Source organism: Heterocephalus glaber, unplaced genomic scaffold, assembly GCF_053883595.1.
Source record: "Heterocephalus glaber isolate CG9 unplaced genomic scaffold, H.glaber_assembly_v1.0 deba00001497, whole genome shotgun sequence".
In the NCBI taxonomy this organism is placed as follows: Eukaryota; Metazoa; Chordata; class Mammalia; order Rodentia; family Bathyergidae; genus Heterocephalus; species Heterocephalus glaber.
The window spans coordinates 73889041-73911233 of NW_028258320.1; the positions used below are offsets into that span (position 1 = coordinate 73889041).

At 42.8% G+C, this 22193-nt stretch overlaps 1 protein-coding gene across 11 annotated transcripts in view; it reads left to right on the forward strand.

Annotated features, from left to right (window-relative positions):
* The window catches only part of Xpnpep1 (X-prolyl aminopeptidase 1), a 96998-nt gene that overhangs the window by 21586 nt on the left and 53219 nt on the right, over positions 1-22193 (forward strand). For 2 of the 11 annotated variants that reach the window (XM_021253460.2, XM_004838960.4), the window contains exon 1: positions 15715-15824. The exons of 5 other annotated variants lie outside the window; for them this stretch is intronic. In XM_021253460.2, the coding sequence (XP_021109119.1) occupies positions 15793-15824 (32 nt within the window). In that variant the 5' untranslated portion in view covers positions 15715-15792. Of the gene's footprint in view, positions 1-15714; positions 15825-16115; positions 16311-22193 lie in introns of those variants that run through there. 4 more of the 11 variants (XM_021253463.2, XM_021253464.2, XM_087185344.1 and 1 more) reach the window with 4 other exon arrangements.

Here is a 22193-nt window from a genome sequence, read left to right on the forward strand (position 1 = left end):
GTGTGAACAGAGTTCTTTCTGTGCTCCAGACAGTGCAAAGTGCTTTTCCTGTTCTCTTTTTTAGTCTTTAGATTAGCTTCAGAGTCAGGCATCGGTTCCCCGCTTTACAGGTGCAGCTTCAAGATGAAAAGTAGGTTGCCAAAGATCTCACAGCTAATCAAAAACAGAGTAGACCTTCTGGTGTTAAGTGCTTGGAATAGGGAAAACTTCTCCAGGGTCTGTGACTTCACTGTAGGCTGAGCTTTGGTCACCTCCAAGGACTAAGAAAAACTCAAAATGGGCAGTGTGCTTTTCACACTCATCACATGAGTGCAGGAAACCAGCCCAAGAGAAGTTAGGTTTGTGGTGCTTTGCTCTACAGGATCTGTCAGTCTGGGATCCACTAGGGACTGTAGGTTACCATGGCCCAGTCCACCAATAAGTAATAAGTTAGAAGAGCTGCTGTAGAGGATAGCAGGGTGAAGTACAGGACACTTCCTGGAAACAAGTAAGGTCAAGCTCCTTACACTGGAGGAGGTGGAGGGCTTCAGCTCACAGGAGTGCATGATGGTCCCAGGCCTTCTCTTGAGGGGATGTGTGCAACATGCTATCTTCATTTTTCTTTGAAGTCTGCAGGGTTCTTGCTGCATCTGCTGCTTGTTTTGTGAATGTAGCCCAAAGGGAGGCCCCACAAAGGGTCCTGGGCCTCTTTCTCACTCTGCTGCTTCCCTGATAAGCCCTAGAAGGCTGCAAAGATCTCAGTTGTCCACCAGTATCTGTGCTGTCTCTCCCTTAACCAGGGCCATGCAGAGTGAGGGTACTTCTGCAGACGGCAAGTGCCCCAACATCTCACACAGGTTCCTGTTATCTGGGTTGAATACTTTCAGGAACTAGGTGGGTGGGTAAGTGTCAGGCCTGGCCTGAGTGAGACCTCCACAGAAAACATGCAGTTCTCTGTAAACAACAGGCTACTCTCAGTAAATAGGACAGATGGCCATAAAGAAAATTTAAGATGGAGTGTACGATCTCCCTGGCACCAATGAGTCCAGTAGAATCTGCATACCTCACTGGCCGTCCTTGGACCTTCAGTCATAAGCATTCCACTCCAGATTACAGCCCCTTTTCAAGCCCTATATAAACTTAATTTCTCTTCCAGCTAGCTGCTGATCCCCCCCGCCCCCGTCAGCTCATCCACATACAGATGAAATAAATACGGCTCTTCCCAGCTAGCTGCTGAAATCTGCCCCCAATTTCAGTCTGTTCACACTCGGACAGGAATAAAGCTTTTCCTCACACAAAGCCTGTGTCTGAGGCCTTTCACTCACTGTTTATAACAGTAAGATGATGAGTAAGGTCCACTGGTAGCATTGAGTTGTATTACTGAATCACAGGTTCCGTGAGAAGTTAGATCCTATGACAACTACCTTGATCCCTTCCAAGGGCAGTGTCCCAGTGATGTGAGAACTCCCACTAGGCTTCACCTCTTAAAGGCCCCATAACCTCTTAACATCGCCACGCTGGGAAATATACTTTCAACACAAAACATTGTGGGACAAATCACATCCAAATCACCTCAGCAACTACTTAAAAATATCTTAAAATACCATATTGGGCAAGTTAAACTCATTTCTATGAGCTAAATTCAGCCCACAGATATCCAGAATCACCTAATTCTACACTTTGCTTGTTGTGTATGGACAGAGTGCTTTCTTTTGATATTTTTACTACCCTCCTGTTTGCAAGCCCAGATGGCTGAGAGACTTCAGTGTGAACTGATAAGAACACTGAGGTTTCAGTCTTATTCTGTAATCAACAGCAATGTGGGCTTATTCACAGGGGTCTCTTGGTTTGGTTTGAGCATCCTCAGCTATAAAAATGAAGCCACTAGTGAATTCCATGTCTGTGGCTTTAATTTTCATGATTTAGTCTATATATTTTGTTTGTATCTAAAATATCTAGAGTAGGTACTTAGAGATTCAGGCTTAAGCCACACCCTTAAAATCTGATTTATGAGAGCAAAGGGCTCTTTGAAGTGTGATATTTTCCAGTGAATTCTCTAAAAGAAGAGGCAAAGTGTTCACTCTAAAATTAAATGCCACTGTTATCAGGGAGCTCCTTTTAGAAATGGCTTGCCAATTAAATGTTGCCAGGTTTCTGGGGTTCTCACCTCTTAGTTCCAAGTGCTTCTCATCTTGAACAAAGAACTGAACAAGACAAGGTAAAAATGGTGCCACAGTTCATTTGAAAAGTGAAGGGTGGAGAGTAAAGGAGAAACTGAAACTGGCTCTGCAGAGTGAACTTGGGTCAAACAAAAGAGAGGAAAAATTAAAAAGCAGTAATAAAAGTACACCTGAGACTAGGAGACACAGGGTGGGCAACCATGAATAGGCACAACAGTGGGCTCTTCATGGGGTTTGAGTCCTTTTATGCCATCCACACCTTGTGAGAACTGGTGAGGATTTCTTACATACATGGTCCTGAGAGGCAGCGCTGTGTAGATTCTGGTTACTGCCATGCCTCTTCCCAGCCAGTCTAAGCCATGCCCTATCTCCTATCTCATTTCCCCCTGAAAGACATAAATTCCATATTCTTTATGGGCTGCTGAGGGAGCAGAGGTTTTTGTCTTCTATAGCTTTTTCGAGCTGGAAGAGGCTTTAGAACCAACCTACTAGGGATGATGTGCTGTCCAACTACCTGGGGTGCTGTGGCTTGCTGGCTGGGTTGAAGAAAGAAAAACCTGTCAGAAAACAAGAAAAGAGTTAGTGACCATTGAGCTGCCTGTTTGATGGGAGAAAGAAATTTTACTCTTAGCCCAAATATGAGGAGCAGGTCAGAGTTTCACACTTCCAGTAGAGACAAATGTATGTCAGAGAGGTATGTCAGGTAAATTATTCATGGCCCAAGATCCTGTTTACTTATCTGTAGCAGCACCAGAGTCTTGCTTTTCGAAGGGAAATCTCAAATCTTCTAGAGGCTCACAGGTGTAGCTTTCTCCTCTTGGGTAATCTTGTCCTTCAGACAGTTCAGGTGGGACTGGCTTTATTCTAGAAAGATGAATCCAATATCTATCTCTGCTATCTTTACTGTAGTGGGTGTGGCAAAGATCACTGAAAAGGGGCCCTTTTATTTTGAGGTTTATTGGCCTGTGAGTGTTCCCTCTCTCCAAGTTTTATGACCACTGGTCTCCAGGGCAGACACTAGGTGGTCTCCTTGGGCCAGGAGCTGGTAGGACTCTGTTTCCATATATTTGGATAGCTTGTTGTACTTGGCCAAGATTCATGAGATATCATAAGAGTCTCACAGTCTCTGGGTCTACTGTCATGTCAGAGGATAGAAATGGCCTTCTACATAGCATCTTAAATGGGCTCAAACTTAACTCTGTTCTGGGAATATTATAAACCTTCTTGAGCACCACTGGCAGCCAGGACTCAGATGTCTCTTGTGTTCAGAGCTCACATTAGGGTCTTGATGGCTCTCGCTACCATTCCAGAAGACTGAAGACCATTTTTCTTGTAGGACTTTTATAGCTTGGCACTATGTCCCTTGAGGAAGGACCAGAAGGGTTCCTCAAGAACTGGGAATAAGGTTAGGGCCTTGAGGGGCTATAGGACTGCCTTTCTTGCTTTCCTATTAGCCCTTTAATTTTCCAAGGAGACTTCAGACATGCCTCTTTGGTGCCCTTTACAGTGGATGACTATAACTTGTGTGGGAAAATGAACTGTCTCTAGGAGTTGTAGAATTTCCTTCCTGTTCTTTATAGCTGATTGTGTGTTAGTCAGCAACCCTCTTTCTTTCTGGATTGCTGCATGATGTGTAAAACCAGAAAGGCATATTTGGAGTCTATATAGATGCTTAACTTTGTAACTTTTTCTAATATCAAATGCCGGAGTAAGACCTATTAATTCTACTTTTTGAGCAGAGGTTCCTGGAGGAAGAAGTTTAGCTTCAATGACCTGTTGTGAGCTGATAACTGCGTAACCTGCCTTTTGATGTTCTTCTTGGACAAAGGTGCTTCTATCAGTGAACCATACCTCCTCAGGGTCTTAGAGGGGCAGGTCACTGATGTCCTGCCTACTTGCAGGACTTGCAGTCTGAGAGATTACTTGTTTACAAGAGTGGCTAACTTCTGGGCAGAGGACAAATAAAGAATCTCTGATTAGGGTCCCCCTTAACCCCAACTATGGCTATAGATCCAGAGGAGGGTTTTGTAGAGTAGGAAATCAAGACAGAATGAAGTAATTGAGTTGGTTCACTCATGACATCTAGGGTTACACAGGGTTCCTGAGACCAGATGGCAATGTCCATGGATAGGGGCACTGCAGGTTCCCTGGGTCTCTTCAGTAAATGAGGATTTTGGCTGGCCTAGCCCCTCTGTGGGAGTAGAGACAGTCAAACCTCCAGTGCTAGGTAATTACATTGGCCACCTCAGGACTCAGGCAGTGGCTTGGTGTAATCTTGTGTACAGTGTCCAGTCTTTTTGTACTTGAAACAGGAATCTCAGTTGTTCCTGTGTTTTTCCTTAGACAATTTGGATGAGTTTGAAGCATTGCCAATTGTGATAGCTATAATCTTAGCTTTTTTTTTTTTTGGTCCCCCTTCTGGATCCTGAACACAGAAAAGGTCATGTCCAGCAACAGGGCCATAGCTGTCAGTAGGCTCATCTGAAGTTGTTGTAGTTCATGTCAAATATCTGGGGCTGTAAACTAGAATATTATCTCATTCAAAGGCAAACAGAAATTGAGAGTCTGGGTGTATAGGGATGGAGAAAAATGTGTCTCAGCCCCGGGTACTTAGGTTCCTCCTATTCCCTGGTCTGGCCCCTCACTGCACTCATGTGGCCATGTCCCTGGCATTCCTCATTGTCATGGAGAGCCAGAAGCCATGGGCTGCAAGCATGGGGCAGGGGCTCCATACAGACCCAGAGGTGTGCACACTTGGGCCACCTGGCACGCTCTGCATGCTGCTGGGAAACTCAGCACTATGTATTCTCTGTTCCTGCCGGTGCCAGCCCTGTGGAGCCTCTTTCTCAGTGCCACTCATTGCCACCAAGGGCTGCCCATTTGGGGTGGGTGCCACTGATGTTAGCACACTCAGTTTGCCCCCCTCCTCTGGCTGCCAATGCAGTTCAGCTTGCCCTGTGCCCAGGCCAGCCAAAAGCCTTGGGGGTTTTTGAAACAGACAGTTTTTTCTTGTGTCTGCACCCATCCAGCACCCTGGTAAGATGATTATACCCTGAAGGGAACAGGCCTCTGGCACCATTGAGTGCAGCTCACTCACTCTCATTGCTTTGTTTTGCCCTGCCCCAAGCAACAAGAGTTCTTAAAGTAGCCACACACATTTTTGTCTTCTACGTGGGAAAAAAGAAAGAGTTTTCTCTTTCTTGTTCTCCGCAAGCCTACACGTTCTCTAAAATCAGAGGCTTAGCACGTAAGGCCACTTAATAAAAGGAAAAGAAAAAGAAAAAAAAAAGATGGCAGCTGGCGATGCAGGCCCATGTACAGTCACATAACAAAACAAGATGGTGGCCGGCCAGGTGGCAAGGCAATATAGTGGGTGGCCATGTGGCAAGGTAATATGGTGATGCTCTGGACCAAAACACAAACCTGAGAGAGAAAGGGCATTTATAAAGTAGAGTAAGTGGAGAGCAGGCTAACTTCCAAAAAGGGTAGCAAATGTGCAAGCAACAAGGTATAGCCGTGGAGCTAGTGCAAACTGCTAGGAAGAAAATAAAAAGCCTACATTCCCTTCACCCACCTTTTATGACAGGGCCAGGAAGCCCCTCCCTGGCACCATGAGAAGAGGTGTCCCAGATTCTCAGCATAGGGGATAGAGTGAGGGGGAGAAGTAGAAAAAAAAAAAAACCCTCATTAGGCACAAAAAATATGGCCAACATGGGCCTTACCTTGGTCTCCTGGTACCTGATCTCTAGGTCCTTCTTGTCTCAAACTGAACAAGACAAACTTGAACTGTCTTGTCTCAAAATGAATAAGATAAGCTAAAACTGGTGCCAAAGTTTATCTGAAAAGCAAAGAGCAGAAAGCAGGGAAAAATTGTCTTGCAGAGTGAACTTGGGCTAAAAAAAAGAGGAAAAATTCAAAACAGAAATAAAAGTACCCCCTGGGACTGGGAGACATGTCAGGAGGGCGGGCTACCATGAAGAGGTACAACAGCAGGCTCTTCCTGGAATCTGAGTCCTTTTCGGCCATCCACACCTCATGGGAACCAACTGGTGAGAATTTACACACAGGGTCCTGAGAGCAGGTGCCATGCAGATTCTGGGATCCCGCCATGCCTCTCTTCCCAGCCAGCCTAAGCCATGCCTTGTCTCTTATCTTACCACCCTACTTCCCCAACCACAAAAAGCTTTAGAAATTTTATATGAAATCTAGGGAGATTGATGAGGGAAGGACAAGTATATTTTCAGAGAACACTAAGAATAGGCAAGGATAAAGAGGAGTCAGAAGATTTATCTATTGCTATCAGAAATGGAAAATGGTACGGTCGCTTTAAAAACAGTTTGTTCTCCCTTATTTACAAAGACTCTGTTTCCATTTTTTCAATTTCTCATAATTTTTCCTTTCCCTTCTTTCCTTTCCCTATTTACAAAGACTTTGTTTCCATTTTTTCAATTTCTCATAATTTTTCCTTTCCCTTCTTTCCTTTCCCCTGCCCCTCCCACATCCCCTACCCCTTTGGACCTTTTCTTCCTTTTTCACATTATCAATTATTCATTTTAATCATTGGTATATTTTGGGTATACAATATACTGACATTCATCATTGGGAATCTGCACCTTTACATAATCTCTCTTGGTTCTTATTTTTCCCCCTTCTCCTGGCCTCCCTTCAACCCCTCCATCCCTCCCTGTTTACAAAGACTTTGTTTCCATTTTTCCACTTTCTCATATTAATTCCATTCCCTTCTTTCCTTTCCCCTACCCCTCCCACTTCCCCTTCCCCTTTGCCCCTTTTCTTTCTATTTCACATTATCTATTGAAGGAAGTGCAGGGAATGGGGAAAAAATAAGAACCAAGATACATCACGTAAAGGTACAAGTTCCCAATGAGAAATGTAAATGTATTGTATACCTAAAATGTACCAATAAAAGAATTAAAAAAAACAAAACAAAAAACAGTTTGTTAATATTTCTTGGAAATATGAAACAGAGTTACTATAAAACTCAACAGTTCCACTTTTTGGTGTCTATCCAAGAAAAGAAAACTCATATACATGTACTGTAAAATGTTTGTATCAGTATTATTCATACTAAATAAAAGTGGAAGCAACTCATAGGTCCATTTACATGGATAAATAACATATGCTGTATCTATGTAACAAAAACAATGAAGTTCTTAGGACTGGAAGTCCCATTTGACCCAGCTATTCCTCTGCTGGGTATCTTCCCAAAAGAATTAAAAGAATCATACCACAGTGATATACGTGCACCCATGTTCATAGCAGTACAGTTTGTAATAGCTAAAATTTGGAAACAGCCCAAATGCCTATCAAGTGGAGACTGGATAAAGAAAATGTGTTTTTTTAATAAAATGGAGTACTACTCAGCCATAAAAAAATGAAAAAATAGAGACATTTATAGCTAAATGAATGCATATTGAGGCGATACTCTTAAGTGAAATAAATAGGACACACATGTAAATACTGAATAGTTTCTCTAGTGTGAGAAACTGAAAGTGTAAATAAGGACTAAAAAGTATAATAGATAATGTGAAATAGGAAGAGAAGGGGCAAAGGGGAAGGGGAAGTGGGAGGAGTAGGGGAAAGGAAAGCAGGGAATGGAATTAATATGAGAAAATGAGAAAATGGAAACAAAGTCTTTGTAAATAGGGAGGGATGGAGGGGTTGAAGAGAGGGCAGGGGAAGGGGGAAAAATTAAGAACCAAGAGAGATTATGTAAAGGTGCAAATTTCCAATGATGAATGTCAGTATATTGTATACCTAAAATGTACCAATAATAAAATAAAATTTAAAACAAAACAAAACAATGAAGTTCTGATGCATGCCACATCATAAATCCTGAGAATACTCAACTAAATGAAAGAAGCCCATCACAGAGGGTGTTATATTGTATAATTTTATTTTTAGGAAATGCACAAAGAGACAGAAAGCAGACTAGTGGTTGCTTAAGACTGGGACTGATGGGGAAAATGAGGAACTATGCTAAAGAATATGAAGTTACTTTGGGGGAGGGGGATGAAAATGTCCTAAAATTGGTTGTGGTGATGGTTGTGCAATTCTGTGAATATGCTAAAATCCACTGAACTGTATACTTCAAATAGGTAAATTTTATGATATGTAAACTATATTGAATAAAGCTGCTTTATAAAGACATAGTAAAAAAGTATATATATAATTTTATTGATTGATTGATTGATTGATTGATTTTTTGAGACAAGGTCTCACTATGTAATTCAGGCTAGCCTTGAACTCACTATGTAGTCCAGCTTGGCCTCAAACTCATGGTAATCCTCCTGCCTCAGCCTCCCGAGTGGTGGGATTACAGGCATGCAACCATCACGCTCGGCTGAAAAAGAATATTTGAGTGAAGTGGTAGATGAATAAAAAGTTAAACTTAGGTTAATGAGATGAGGGGAAAAGTATGCTATCTGACTAGGTTAGTTTACTGCTTTTTAGGGATAGTCATTCTCTTCTGAGAGGAGACTGCTTTTTGTGGCAAAGTGGGATCAGGGAACATGACAGTTGAGAGTAAGAAATAACAATTGTCCTTCTTCCATGTGGTCCTCAGCACTAAACTGTTTTTCTGAGTATTTTTTTTTTGCAGTGTTTTGAGGCGCAGGGAGTCTGTTAGTCTGTTTGTCGGCTCCATTTGTTTGTTTGGCTGTTTTGAGTTAGTAATGAGGATGCATTATGGCAAGGGACGCTCATGACATCAGTGCAGATAGAGCTGCCAAAATTCTAGGGGGTTTGGCCAAGTCTCAGGGAGGGACTCATTCCAAGCCTTGCGAAATCCGAATTGCAAAATAAGAGATGAGGACTTACCAGGTGGTTCTAAATTCGGGGGAATTCTATGTTTAAGAGCCAAAGGTGACAACACCTTGGCCAGAAGTAGTTACTTTAATTGTGAGGGCAATTTCAGTGGAGTTGAAATCCAGGCCATGCTTTGTCAAAGAGTTTTTGGGAGGGGGAGCCACAAATCAAAGTCAACAGGAGTCTGGCAGGTAAATTACAAGAGCCTACCCCGTTAGGGAGGGGCTTTCAGTCCTGGCAGGGTGAGTTGGGGGTGAGGCATGGGCAGTTTCTACTCTGTGCATGTTGCTTGTTGTTGTATAGAAGGAAGGACCAGTGTGGCCAAATCTCTCTTTTTCTTTTTTCAAAGGAAACTGATTATATGGGTTGTAGTTTGTTTGTTTGTTTATTTTTGCTTTTGTTTTTTGAGACAGAGTCTCACTTTGTAGTTCAGGATGGCCCTGAACTCACTATGTAGTCTAGGCTGGCCTGGACTTTGTGGCAATCCTCCTGCCTCAGCCTCCCGAGTGCTGGGATTACAGGTGTGTGCCACCACACCCGGCTACAATATGGGCTTTTAAATTGTGAAATTTTCTTTTGAAAATGATGCCATCTCATTAGAATGAAAAAATGTCAAAACTCACAGAATGGGAGCAAATTATTTGCAAACCATATATCTGATGAGAGAATTTATCCTAGAATATACAAAGAATCTTACAACCAAATAAATCATCATCATCATCATCATCATCATCATCAGCCTGGATTTAAAAATACGAAAAGCATCTGAATAGAGTTATCTTCTTGTAAAATATACAGATGTCTAATAAGCACATGAAAAGATACTCAACATTAGCATCAGAGAAATCAGCATCATGGTAAGCTACAACCTTATACCGACTAGGATAAAAAAGATAGTAAGAAGTGCTGGTGAGCTGAGAAGAATTTAAAACCCCACGTAGTGCCTGTGAGAATGTGCAACAGCTTATTTACTTTGGACAACAGTATAGCCATTCCTCGAAAGGATAAATATAGAGTTACCATGTGACTCAGCATTTCTGCTCCTAGGTGTCTATTTAATATAAATGAAAACATATGTCTGCATCAAAACTTATACACAAATAAATGTTCACAGCAGTCTTATTCACAGTATCCACAAAGTAAAAACCTTTCAAATGTTCATCAACTGATAAAAGGATACTGCTATATTGTATGGAATATTATTTATCGTATTTGGCAATAAAACAAGTCAAGTACGGATACATGCTACAATATGGGTCAGCTTTGAAAAGGCCAGTCCAAAAAACCCCATTTGTATATGATACCATTTATATGAAATGCCCAGAAGACGCAAGTCTAAGAGACAAAAAGTAGGCAAGAGTTTGTCTGGGGTACGGAGGATGGGGAGAAAAAGAAAGTGACTGTAAAGGGTATGTCCTTTGGGGTGAAGAAAATGTTCGAAAATTGTGGTGGTTGCATAGTTCTGTGAATATTCTAAAAATCATTGAGTTGCACATTGAAAATGGGCTAATTGTAAGTTACGAGAATTATTTCCCAACAAAGCTGTTACAAAAGAGTATGGTGAGGGTCACCAAGGACATGTCTGCCGGGTTACCAACTTCAAGTTCTCTGTGTAGGACTTCATCTTCTATTTAATGGCAGAACCAGGGCCAGAACTTGTCTCTTGACCTTGACCTCTAAGCTATGCTAACTCTATCCAAAGCCTGTTTTAAGACATAAGTAGGAAGGGATTATGAGAAGTCAACATCTTGAACAGCTGGATACACTCTCTTTCCTTTCCCACATTTTGCAAATGTTCTCCAAAGGCTCCTTGAGGAGGGGATAAAACACAGTAAAAAGGGATACCCCTTAAAGGAAGAGACAGGATTAATGCTTCCCTACTTCCCCAGCCCCCAGTATGGGAAAGTCTGCGTGTTCCAGAAAACACTGACTCTGTATGTTTGTGATTCACTTACACTCAGCTCATCAATATGCTGCTTGTGCAAGCATGATTTGATGTTGAAGAAACCCCATGGGCCTCTTAAAGGTTTAAAAATTTTTATTTTTTATTTGAACCACAGGACTGAACTTGCCAAGAGCAAATGGAACTCAGATATCAAAACGTCTGAGTTCAGTTTTCATTGAATACAAAGGGTGAGTAGATTTTGAACTGAGCCAAGTGTATTATCCCATCCCTAATTTACAGTACATTGTTCTGGCAGACTCTACAATCTTGAAAGTTGGCTTTCTTCTTCCATTCCTCTCTAGGGTGTAACCACAAGTCTATCTTTTAGTTAGCTGTATGAAAAAATAAGGCCATATTATAACAATTTACGAGAGCCTCACTCATCACTGTTCCTATGACTATCAATTTTATTAGAACAAACTGAAATGTTTGAAAAGGTTAAAACTCTCCTCTGAAGCTGTAATTGTGTTTGATCTCCTACACAGATTTCTCCCGTTTTAGTCTTCTCATGCGGGAGACTATTGAAGGGTTGCTGTCTCCCACTCCAGTAAACCGTCAGCCCATCAACCACTTATCAAGTTGAACCTTGGAGGACCAAGATTGCTTAGAGTCTCAGACTGGGGGTGCAGCAGAGCCCCTCTCTGCTTTCCAGGGAGAAAGCTCAGAGAAATGAATAGTACTTTTATCTTCTTCTTTTTTTTTTTTGGTACCAGGGATCAGACTCAGGTCCTTGGCAGTGAAACCACTGAGCTAAACCCCCGGCCCTTTATCTACTTTTTATAAACAACAATCTCTTGGGTTTAATCCCCAGCACAATAAAAACTTTTTGTTTTTGTTTTTGGCTGGGAATATAGTTCATTCTTGCCCCCTCAAGATAAGTACTGCTAAGATTTTGTGAATCACTTTCCTTTTATCTAGAAAAGTATTTATATGTATATCAGTATATTTCAAAATGTATATCTACAGTATTCTAAAAATGGGCTATTGTATTGTTTTATAATCTACCTTTCCCATTTGTTATTCAGGATTATATTAACAGAATTATAATTACTTGTGCATAAAATTCAGTTGTACAGATGATTGTTTAAATTACTCATGGAGGAGTCTTTTGATTGCAAGTGACAGAAAACTAATGTCAAACTGACTTAACCACAAAAGGACATTTTTTGGCTGACATCTGAAACAAAGTCCAGTGGGAAACTGGGTTTAAGGAGCGGCAGGATCCAGGACTCTGCTAATGTTATGAGGACTGTTTCCCTCCTCCTGTTGACTCTTCTACTGCTTTGGTGTCCTTCCCATGTTGCATGGAGGGGACTGTGAGGCTCCATCCACCTCTCTCTAGCTTCTGGTGCTCTGTTGGCCATCTTTGTGTTCGGCCATCCTTGTGTTCTTGTGTTCCTTGGTTTGTAGATCTGTCATCTGATCTCTTCATGATTGCATGTGCATGCTGAATCCAAACTTCTTTTTTTGTTTTTCTTGTAAAGACACCGGTCATATGGGAGTCGACACTTACCCTAGTCCAATGATTTTAATCAATTGCATGTACAATTAAGATCACAGTCTGAGGTACTAGGAGTCAGGGCTTGATGTGTTAGTTCTCGGTGGATCCATGTTTCTATGCATTTAATGTTTCTGTTTACTTCAAAGGCCCAGTTGGTCTGAGTTTGAATGCTGACACCAACTGCCCCTCTCTTTGCACTGTGTAGGCCCAAAGGTTGGGTGAGGCCATCCTGAGAGTCTTGTACCTGTAACATCTAGGTAAACTAACGTATGTGGGGACGAGAATCCATCCTGCTGCCGGGGTGTGCACTGTAGTAGCACCACTTATGAGCTCGAGGACTTCTGGCAAGGGATTTGACCTGGTGAAACTCTGTCTCCTCAGTCATTCAAGTGAGGACAATAATCTTTCCTCATTGGGATATTTTGGGCCAGACACATAGGACTCAGCAAATGTCACTTGGTGACTGTCCTTCTTCCAAGATATGAGGACTGCAGAGTCCAGAGAACAACCGGATTTAACCCCTATGTTCCTCCTGCCTTGTACACACTCAGCTTAGCTTCTCCCTGAGATTCTATCCAAAGAACTCCCAGAGCAGGAAGCAGCCTTCATTACCCTGCAAAGCAGTCCCATTCAGGGAACACCGAGTACTTTCTCTCTTTCAGTGCCATAAATTCTGAGCCAATTTTTTTCCCTAGGGAATGTGCTTATGAAATACTTGTCCCCTTTACATCCCATTTATCTCTTTGTGGTATCTTAGGTTTTCTCTCTTCCGCTCGATCTTTTCTACTATCTTTTAAATGTGGAGCTGGAGTCAGTCATTTTATTCAGTCTCTCTCTTTTGGCTCAATAAACGTTGGGGAAATGGAACAGACATTTTGGGGCACAACATCTTTACTTCTTCATGGCTTGTCTAAGGGCTTAGCGAACACCAACTAGAATTTGAACTTCTTGGAGGCAGCAGAACTTACTTATTTGTTTTTTGGTGCTACTGTGGATTGAACCCAGGGCCTTTGCATCCCCAGTCCTGTTTTTATTTTGAGACAGGGTCTCTATAAGTTGCTAAGTGGCCCAGGTTGGACTTGAACTTGCAGTACTCCTACCTCAGCCTCCAGAGTGCTGGTATCACAGGTGTGTGCCACCATGCCCGGCCACAGAACCTGTTTGCTATATGCATATCAGGCCTTCACCAAGGTCAGTACAGATCACCTTTGAAAAATGTGGTCACTGCATTTAGTGCCAAGTGCTACTCTAACAACTGGGGACATAACAATGAACAAGAGAGCCACTGTTCATGCTCTTGAGGCATGGACATTCTGGGGACATTCCTTCTTGCAGAAAATACATGGGAAATTACTGTCAGATATTTCTTTTTTGAAGCAAAACCTTTATTGGTACATTTTAGATATACATAATAGCATTCATTGTAGGGAATTTGTATCTGTATGTGATATATCTTGCTTCTTTTTTTCCTATGCCCCCTCCCTTTGACCCCTCTTATTTATAAAAGCTTTGTTTCCATTTCCCCCCTCTATTCTGTTTTTCCCTTGTCCCTTCTTTCCTTCCCCCTCCCCCTTCCCATTTGAACATTTTCTTCTCATTTCCAATATCTATTATACATTTTGGTCCTTATTTCCACTTTCAGTTTCTCACACCAGCGAAACAATGCGGTATTTACATATGTGTGTCCAATTTATTTCACTGAAGAGTAGGGTCTCAAGTTCCATCCATTTAGCTAGAAATGTTTGAAGCTTATTCTTCTTTATGGCAGAGTAGTACTCCTTTGTACAAGAAAACTAGATCTCCTTTATCCATTTGTCAGTTGATGGGCATTTGGGCTGTTTCCAAGACTTAGCTATTACAAACTGTGCTGCTGTAAACACGGGTGCACATATATCGCTGTGGTATGATGCTTTTAATTCTTTGGGGAAGATACCAAGAAGGGGAATAGCTGGGTCAAATAGAGCCTCTAGTTTTAGTTTTTTGAGGTATCTCCACACTGATTTCCACAGTGGTTGCACCAGTCTGCACTCCCACCAGCAATGGAGAAGGGTACCTTTTCCCCACATCCCTGCCAGCATTTGTTGTTGATTGATTCCTTGATAGGAGCCATTCTTTCTGGAGTGAGATGGAATCTCAATGTTGTTTTAATTTGCGTCTCTCCAATGACCATTGATGTTGAACATTTTTTCATATATTTCTAAATGTCAGATGTTGCACATCATTAAACAATCCCTGCACTGGTGGTTATGGTGTGTGTGTGTTTGTGTTAAAAGATGGTAGGTGTTACGGAAAAAATAGAGGAAGGTAAGGGGGATTGGGTATGTCTGAGGGGTTTTACAACTTTAAATAGGGTGCCAGGTTAGGCCTCATTGAGAAGGTAATACTTGAAGGAAAATAAGAAAAGGATTCTGATATTTGGGAAAGAGCAAGTCCAAAGCCAGGGAGCATGAGCTTGTCCAGCATTTTCTGGGACAGCAAGGTCGGGGGCAGCGGCAAATGAGATTAGGGGTGGATCAAGAAGAACTTGTGTGAGTGACACGGGAAGGACTGGCAACACTGAGCAGAGAAGAGACCCCATGTCGCTCCCTAAGACTGGTCTGGCCGCTGGGTCTCCATGGTGCAGGTGACAGATCTGGGCGGTGCAGTGACACAGATCAGGCAGGGGGAGCGCCCAGCAGGTGGGTGACAGGTGGAGGTGACGCGAGGGGTCGCATTAGGGGTCTGGTTGGAAGACAGGGCCCATAGGGTTTTCTTAGTCTGGATACGTGGTGAGAAAGAAAGACAGGAGGGAGGGTGACGCCAAGATGTGGCCTTAAAGAATGGAGCAGCCGTTGCCGGAGATGGTAGAGGGGAGGAGGACGTCTCGGTTTTGTTTTTGGTGGACCGGATGGGTCAGGGGCTCCGCCTGTACACGCTGACTCTGAGCGGTCTATCAGCTACCCCAGGGGAGTGGGCAGCTGGGTTCCGCAGCTGGAGAAATGTGGGGCACATCTCCAAAGCCTGAGTAAACGAGACCCTGCGTCAAAGGCTTCAGGACCCTGTCCAGGTTCTTCCAGAACTGGCAGCGCCTCCTCTTCGCTGCCCTTCTGAAGGCCGGGACGTCCCTGGGAGGCGCCACAGACCCATCAGCCAGCAAAGCCCTGGTCTTCTCTCCTGCGGACTGAGCAGAGAGGTGGACCCGCGGGGCACAGCGTGCGGATTGCTAGGCTGCGAGGCTGAAAGGCTGCAGGCGGGGGGCGTGGCCATATGGGCGTGGCCTGCCCATCGCACGCCTGCGGGTCGCTTGCGCCCGCCCTTCCTGTCTCTCCCGGCGATCAGCTGGGCTGCGTGGTCTGACGTGGACCGGCGCACGTCGCCGCCGAATGGCCGCCTCCAGGAAGGCACCGCGAGTAAGGTGAGGGACGCTGCCGGCGCCGCACCCTGTGCGGGGGAAGGGTGTGCGGATGAGGACGCCGCTGGGAGCGTTTCCGGCGGGCCGCGGGCACTGGGGGCAGTCCGAGCCCCTCGGGAGGAGCGCGCCCGGGAGCCGCCGCGCCCGCTCTCTCGGCCGCAGGGCTGGGGGCGGTCACCGCCCCGGCGCCCGGGAAGGCCGGCTGCGGCTGGAAGTTGGCCCCTCTTGGGTCCGCCCCGGGTTCGGGACAGGAGCGAGCCCCTGCCCCTGCCCCCCGCCCCCCAACCCGGCAGTTCGAGCTCCCCGTTACAACCCTGGTGGTTCTGATCCCTGCATTTCGCCGTGCTGATCGGTCAGTGCCGCGAAGATAGGCAGCCGCGGGGCCCTCCTCACCCGTTCGCGGTCAGAGGCTGTGCTAGGGAACGGTTGGCATACTCCTCAGGAAAACCCGTCGGTAGCCTGCCCTGCAGTGCTCTTGGCCGCAAGGAGGTGAGAAGGATAATCTCCCGGCCTTAGTTTAAACATGTTGTAGTGTTTTCTCCCCTGACAGCCAGGGTGCGCCTCTCAGAGCAGCCAACCCAAGTGACACCAAGAGAAACGAACAAACTTCTCAAAGTCTAGACTCCACAGGAGGTTCCACCTGCCGATTCGTGACTTGAGTGAACTCACTTGGCTTACTTGCTGAATTCACACCATGGTTTGTACCTGTGTTTGAGAGTGGATAGATGTCAAGCCCTCCTTGACCTGCATTTATCCCTGCTACAACCTGTTAGAGCTGATGGTCCACACTGTGGACGGTGTGGTGAAAGTCCATTTAGAAAGAGCTTTCTGTAAGGTTGGTTCAGGGGATGGGATCAGGCAAATGGGTAATGTTGGGCTGTGGGCTGAAAAGAAGCCTTTTTGGACCAAGCTAGCCTGCTAGATTTATAGAAGCACAATATTTTAGGGGCAGAAGAGACTTTCAACATCACCTGGTAGGCTGAGAGGCGATGCCATTTGTCCCAGGTGCCTTACCTAAGTGTTAGAATTTCAGTGCCGTCCAGTTTAAAAGTGAGGGCATCTTTTAGTTTAAGGGAAGGAAACTATTCAGATTGACTTAGGTGAGGAGGGGTTGGGCTGGTTTCTAGTGCAGTGGAGTCCAGAAGCATCAATACTGGGATCAGACTTGGCCTCTCTTTTGAATTTTTTGGCTCTGATTTCTTCAGCATTGGCTTTATTTTCATGCCGACTTTTTTTGAGAGTTATAGGCAGACAGGACCACGAAGAGAATCCTCATTCCTAACAGTTGTAGAAGTCCCAGATCTGATTTTCTCTGAGCTGACTTGATTATATCCATCCCTGAACCAGTCATTATGGCCAGAGGGATGGATTGACCAGACCTGGGTTCCAGAACCCAGTGGGTAAGTGGGTGTCCAGGCTCTTGGACTGAAATGCCAAAGGGACATTCTCAAAAGGAAAACAAAGGTACTCAGCGAAACAAGGAGGGATGAATTCTAGGTTGATGGAGACAACATTGCCTACTTTTCCACCCTAAGGAACTTGTTCTAGTTTACCTTTGTCTCGTCTCACTAGGAGTGACTGAGAATCTTGGTCCTTGTTTTGCCTCAACTTGAGCATTGGGCCTGTATCATTTTTATCATGGGCTGGAGGTAGGATTGGGAGTAAGCACCTAGAATTCTGCTGGGATTTCTTTTAAAAAGAGAGGGAGAAAAACCTGTGGCTTTGTAGGTATGGCCATGACCAAATAGAGATTGAACAGGAAGTGTTCTGCATGCTCTTTTTTTTTTTGGTACTGGGGATCGAACTTGGGTCCTTGCGCTTGTGCAGCAGGCAGCGAAACCACTGAGCTAAATCCCTGGCCCTCTGCATGCTCTTTTGTACTTAGCTACCTCATGGCTCATCATAACTTGGAGAAGGTGTATGCTGAAGAAGAGCGGGAACAACACTGAGCTGGAAGTTGGGAAGCTTGGGGTCTGATTCTAGCTCTGTCACTGAAAGCCTTGAACTGAACTGTTTCTTAGTTTCTTTGACTAGACAGGTGAGTTAGATATCTGTGAGGTACATTCTGTTAGCTCTAGTATTTAATGATAGACCTGATTCAACAACTTGCACTTATCAAAATAAGTGAAGAGTGGATGGATCTTGACTCTACAGAGACCAAATTCTGACAAGAACAGGGCAGCTGTAGTGTTTAGATGCTTGTGGCTTCTCAGATCCTGACAGAGATGTGGAGGTGGAAATGTTTACCTGGAGAGCGGTATCTGGTCTTGGCTTTGCAAGGTGTATGATCTGTGGTAAGTTATCCTTGTTTCTTCTGTAAAATCAGAACTGCCCCTGGACAATCTCTTCCTACCTATCTAGTCCCAAGTCTGAACCAGTTATGGGGATCAGGGAGAGAGAGGTGGCAGGGAGGGGGAAAAAGGGAGAAAGGGAAGCGGGGGAGAGAGAGAGAGAGAAAGGAGGGACCTTTTTCTATTCACTATCAACTTATATATACTCATGGGAAACTGAGAATGTAGTCTGTGTTCTTATCCAAAAAAAACGTGTAGACATTTATAGCAATTTTATTGAGATATAATTTTATGAATGATACAATTAATCTGCTAAAAGTGTTTAGTTCACTGAGTTGTATGGCTGTTACCACAATCAATTTTTAGGGATATTCATCACCCCCCAAATAAATCTTGTACCCACTAGTAATCACTCCTGATTTCTCTTGACCCCCACTGAGCCCTTGCGATCCATTAGTCTACTTTCTATCTCTATAGGTAGAAATAGAATCATATACCATGTGGCCTTTTGTGACAGGCTTTTTTTTCCCTTTATCATAATGTTTTCAATGTTCACCTATGTTGTACATCTGTTTTTTTTTTTTTGCTAAATGATATTCTATTATATCATTGTATGACTAGATCATTTTTATTTGTTCATCAGTTGAAGAACATTGGGATTGTTTCTGTTTTTTGGCTATTAAAAATAATGCAGCTATGAATATTTGTAAGTTTTTTTTATACTGGGGATTGAACTCAGGACCTTGCACTTGCCAGGCAGGCATGGCACCACTGAGTTACATCCTGGCCCCTGTTTTTAAATTTTTTTTTTTTTTTGGTGCAGGGGATTGAATGCAAGGCATTGTGTGCACATGGTAGGTAAGCATCCCACCACTGAGCTGCATATCCAGCTCTGTATTTTAGGATAAGTGTTTTCAGTTTTCTTGAGCATATTCTTGAGAGTGAGATTATTTGGGTTGTTTGCTAACTCTGTGGTTAATCTTTTAAGGAACTGTCAGACTTAATTCCAAAGCTACACCACCATTTTACATTTCTACTAGCAATGTCTGAGGCTTCTAATTTTCCCCATCACTGACACATATTATTGTCTTTTTTTTTTTTTGGTATCGGGGATCAAACTCTGGACCTTGTGCTTGCAAGGCAGGCAGCATCACCTCTGAGCTAAATCTCTGGCCCCTGTTACATCTTTTTGATTATTACCTTCCTAGCAAGTATTAAGTGGTATCATTGTGGTTTTGATTGCATTTGTCTAATGACTAATGATGTTGAGCATCTTTCTGTGTGTTTTTTGGCCATTTCTCATTGGAGAAATGTCTATTCAGTTCCTCTTCTCATTTTAAAATTAGGTTATTTATCTTTGTATTGTTGAATTGTTCTTTATGTATTCTGGATACTAGATTCTTAACAGATTTGCAGATATTTTCTCCAATTTATGGTTCATCCTACTTTCTTGATGGTATCTCTTGAAATGTAAAAGCTTTTAATTTTTTTTTTTTTTTTTGGTACTGGGGATTGAACTTGGGTCCTTGTGCTTTTGAGGCAGGCGCAGGAACCACTGAGCTAAATCCCCAACAAAAGCTTTTAATTTTGATGAAACCTAGTGCATCTATTCTTCTCTTGCTTATGTTTTTGATGTTGTATTTTAAAAATTATTGGAAGGCATATTTTCGTCTATGTTTTCATTCAAGGATTTTATAATTAAACTTCTATATTTATGTCTATGATGCTTTTTTTTGAAAAAAAAATTTTTTTGAGAGAGGTCCTGCTATGTAGTTCAGGCTTGAACTCATTCTGATCCTCCTGCCGCAGCTTCCCAAGTGCTGGCATTACAGATGTGTGCCACCATAGCAGGCAATAAATTGCACACTGAAGAATCCTTTTCTTCTTTTCCTGCTCTTCCATTTATGTCCTCCTTTATCCATCTTTGGGCACCACTTTGTTTTTTGTTTGTTTTTGTTTTTGAGGCCGAGTTTTGCTATGGAGCCCAGGCTGGCCTCGAAGCCACAGTGATCCTCTTGCCTCAGTCTCTCAAGTGCTGGGATTTATAGGCCTGTACCACCATGCCTGGTTTCTGATACATGTTGAGTTAATTTTTTTTTTTTTTGGTATGGCGGATCGAACTTGGGACCTTGTGCTTGTGAGGCGGGTGGTGAAACCACTGAGCTAAATCCCCGGCCCTATGTTGAGTTAATTTTTTTTTGTTGTTGTTGTTGAGTTAATTTTTGTACATGGTGAGAGGTGGGTCTAACTTAATTCTTTACCAAATGAATAGCCAGTTGATCCAGAGCCACTTGTTGAAACGATGATTCTTTCTCCCATTGAATAATAGTTTTGGTGCCCTGTCAAAAATCAATTGACAGTAAATTTAAGAATTTATATCTGAGGCCGGGGATTTAGCTCAGTGGTTCCGCTGCCTGCCTTGCAAGCATAAGGACCCAAGTTCGATCCCTGGTACCAAAAAAGAATTTATATCTGGACTCTTCAATTCTATTGTGAGTTAAGTATATCCTTATATAGTACTACCACATTATCTTAGTGGTTTTTTATCTAATGTTGAAATTGGGAAGGGTGACTTCACTTTCAAAATTTCTTTGTTAAGATAGTTTTGGCCATTATGGGACCCTTGTATTTCTGTATTTTAGGATCTGCTTGTCAATTTCTGGGTAGAAACCAGCTAAAATTTTGATAGGGTATATGTTGAATCTGTAGATTAATTAGGGAATTTTGCCATCTTAACAATATTAGACACTCCAATTCATGAACATGGAATATCTTTCTATTTATTTAGGTCTTAGTTATTTTAGCAGCCTTTTGTATCTTATGCACTACATATGTTGCACTTTTCTTAAATTTATTCTTAAATATTTTACTGTTTTTGATGCTGTCATAAATGGATTTTTAAAAATTTCATTTTTGATCATTTCAAGAGAATGGAAATACAATTGATTTTGTGTCCTGCATTTTTTTACTTTTTTTGGCGGGGGGGTAGCAGGGATTGAACCCAGATCTTCACACTGAACTAACTATATTCCCAGCCTTTAAAATTTTTGGTTTTTGTTTTGAGAAAGGGTCTCACTAACTTATCTAGGTTGGCTTGAACTTGCAATCCTCCTGTCTCAGCCTCCTAGTAGGTGGGATTGCTGGCAAGTGCTACCATACCTGAATATACCAATATTCAGAATGTATCTTGCATTCTTGATGAACTAATTTATTCTGTTTTTTGGGTGAATCTTAGAATTTTTTATATTCAAGACAGTGTCATTGCCTAATTGCAATGGACAGAACTTCTAGTACAGTGTTGAATGGCAAGAGAAGTTATCCCTTTCTTGTTCTCAACCACAGAGGAAAGCAGTTGGTCTTTCAACATTAAGGATGATGTTTACTTGGGGATTTATAATTGTCAGATTGAGAAATTTCTCTTGTTTGTTAAGTATTTCCATTAAGGGGAGTTGGATTTTATTTTATTTTTTTTTGTACTGGGGATCGAACTCAGGTCCTTGCGCTTGTGCAGCAGGCGGTGAAACCACTGAGCTAAATCCCTGGCGGGAGTTGGATTTTTTAAAAATGCTTTTTCCATGTTGAGATGATCACGTAGTTTTTGTTCTTTATTAATCTGTTTAATATTAATGTTACATTAATTGATTTTCATATTTTGAACTAACCTTGTAGTCCTGGAGTAAGCCCACTTTGTCATGTTACATGATACTTTTTAAATTGTTGCTTGATTCAATTTTCTGTTTTTTTTGTTGAGGATATTTGCACTTATATTTGTGAGAAATAAATATATCATAAATATAATAGGGCTGGGGATTTAGCTTAGTGGTTCCAGTGCCTGCCTCAAAAGTGCAAGGTCCTGAGTTTGATCTCTGGCTCCCTGCCCCCCAAAAAAGGGTGTCTTTTTTTTTTTGGTGGTGGTGCTGGGGATCCATCCCAGCTTGCTAGGCCAGTCCTCTACCACTGAGCTACACTCCCAGCCCAGTGTCTTATTTTTTATGAAAAAAATAAATGGTTTCCCCACAGTTAATTACATCTTACTCTGTTCAGTGCAACTAACTTAGCAACTGTATGACGGCAGGCCTGG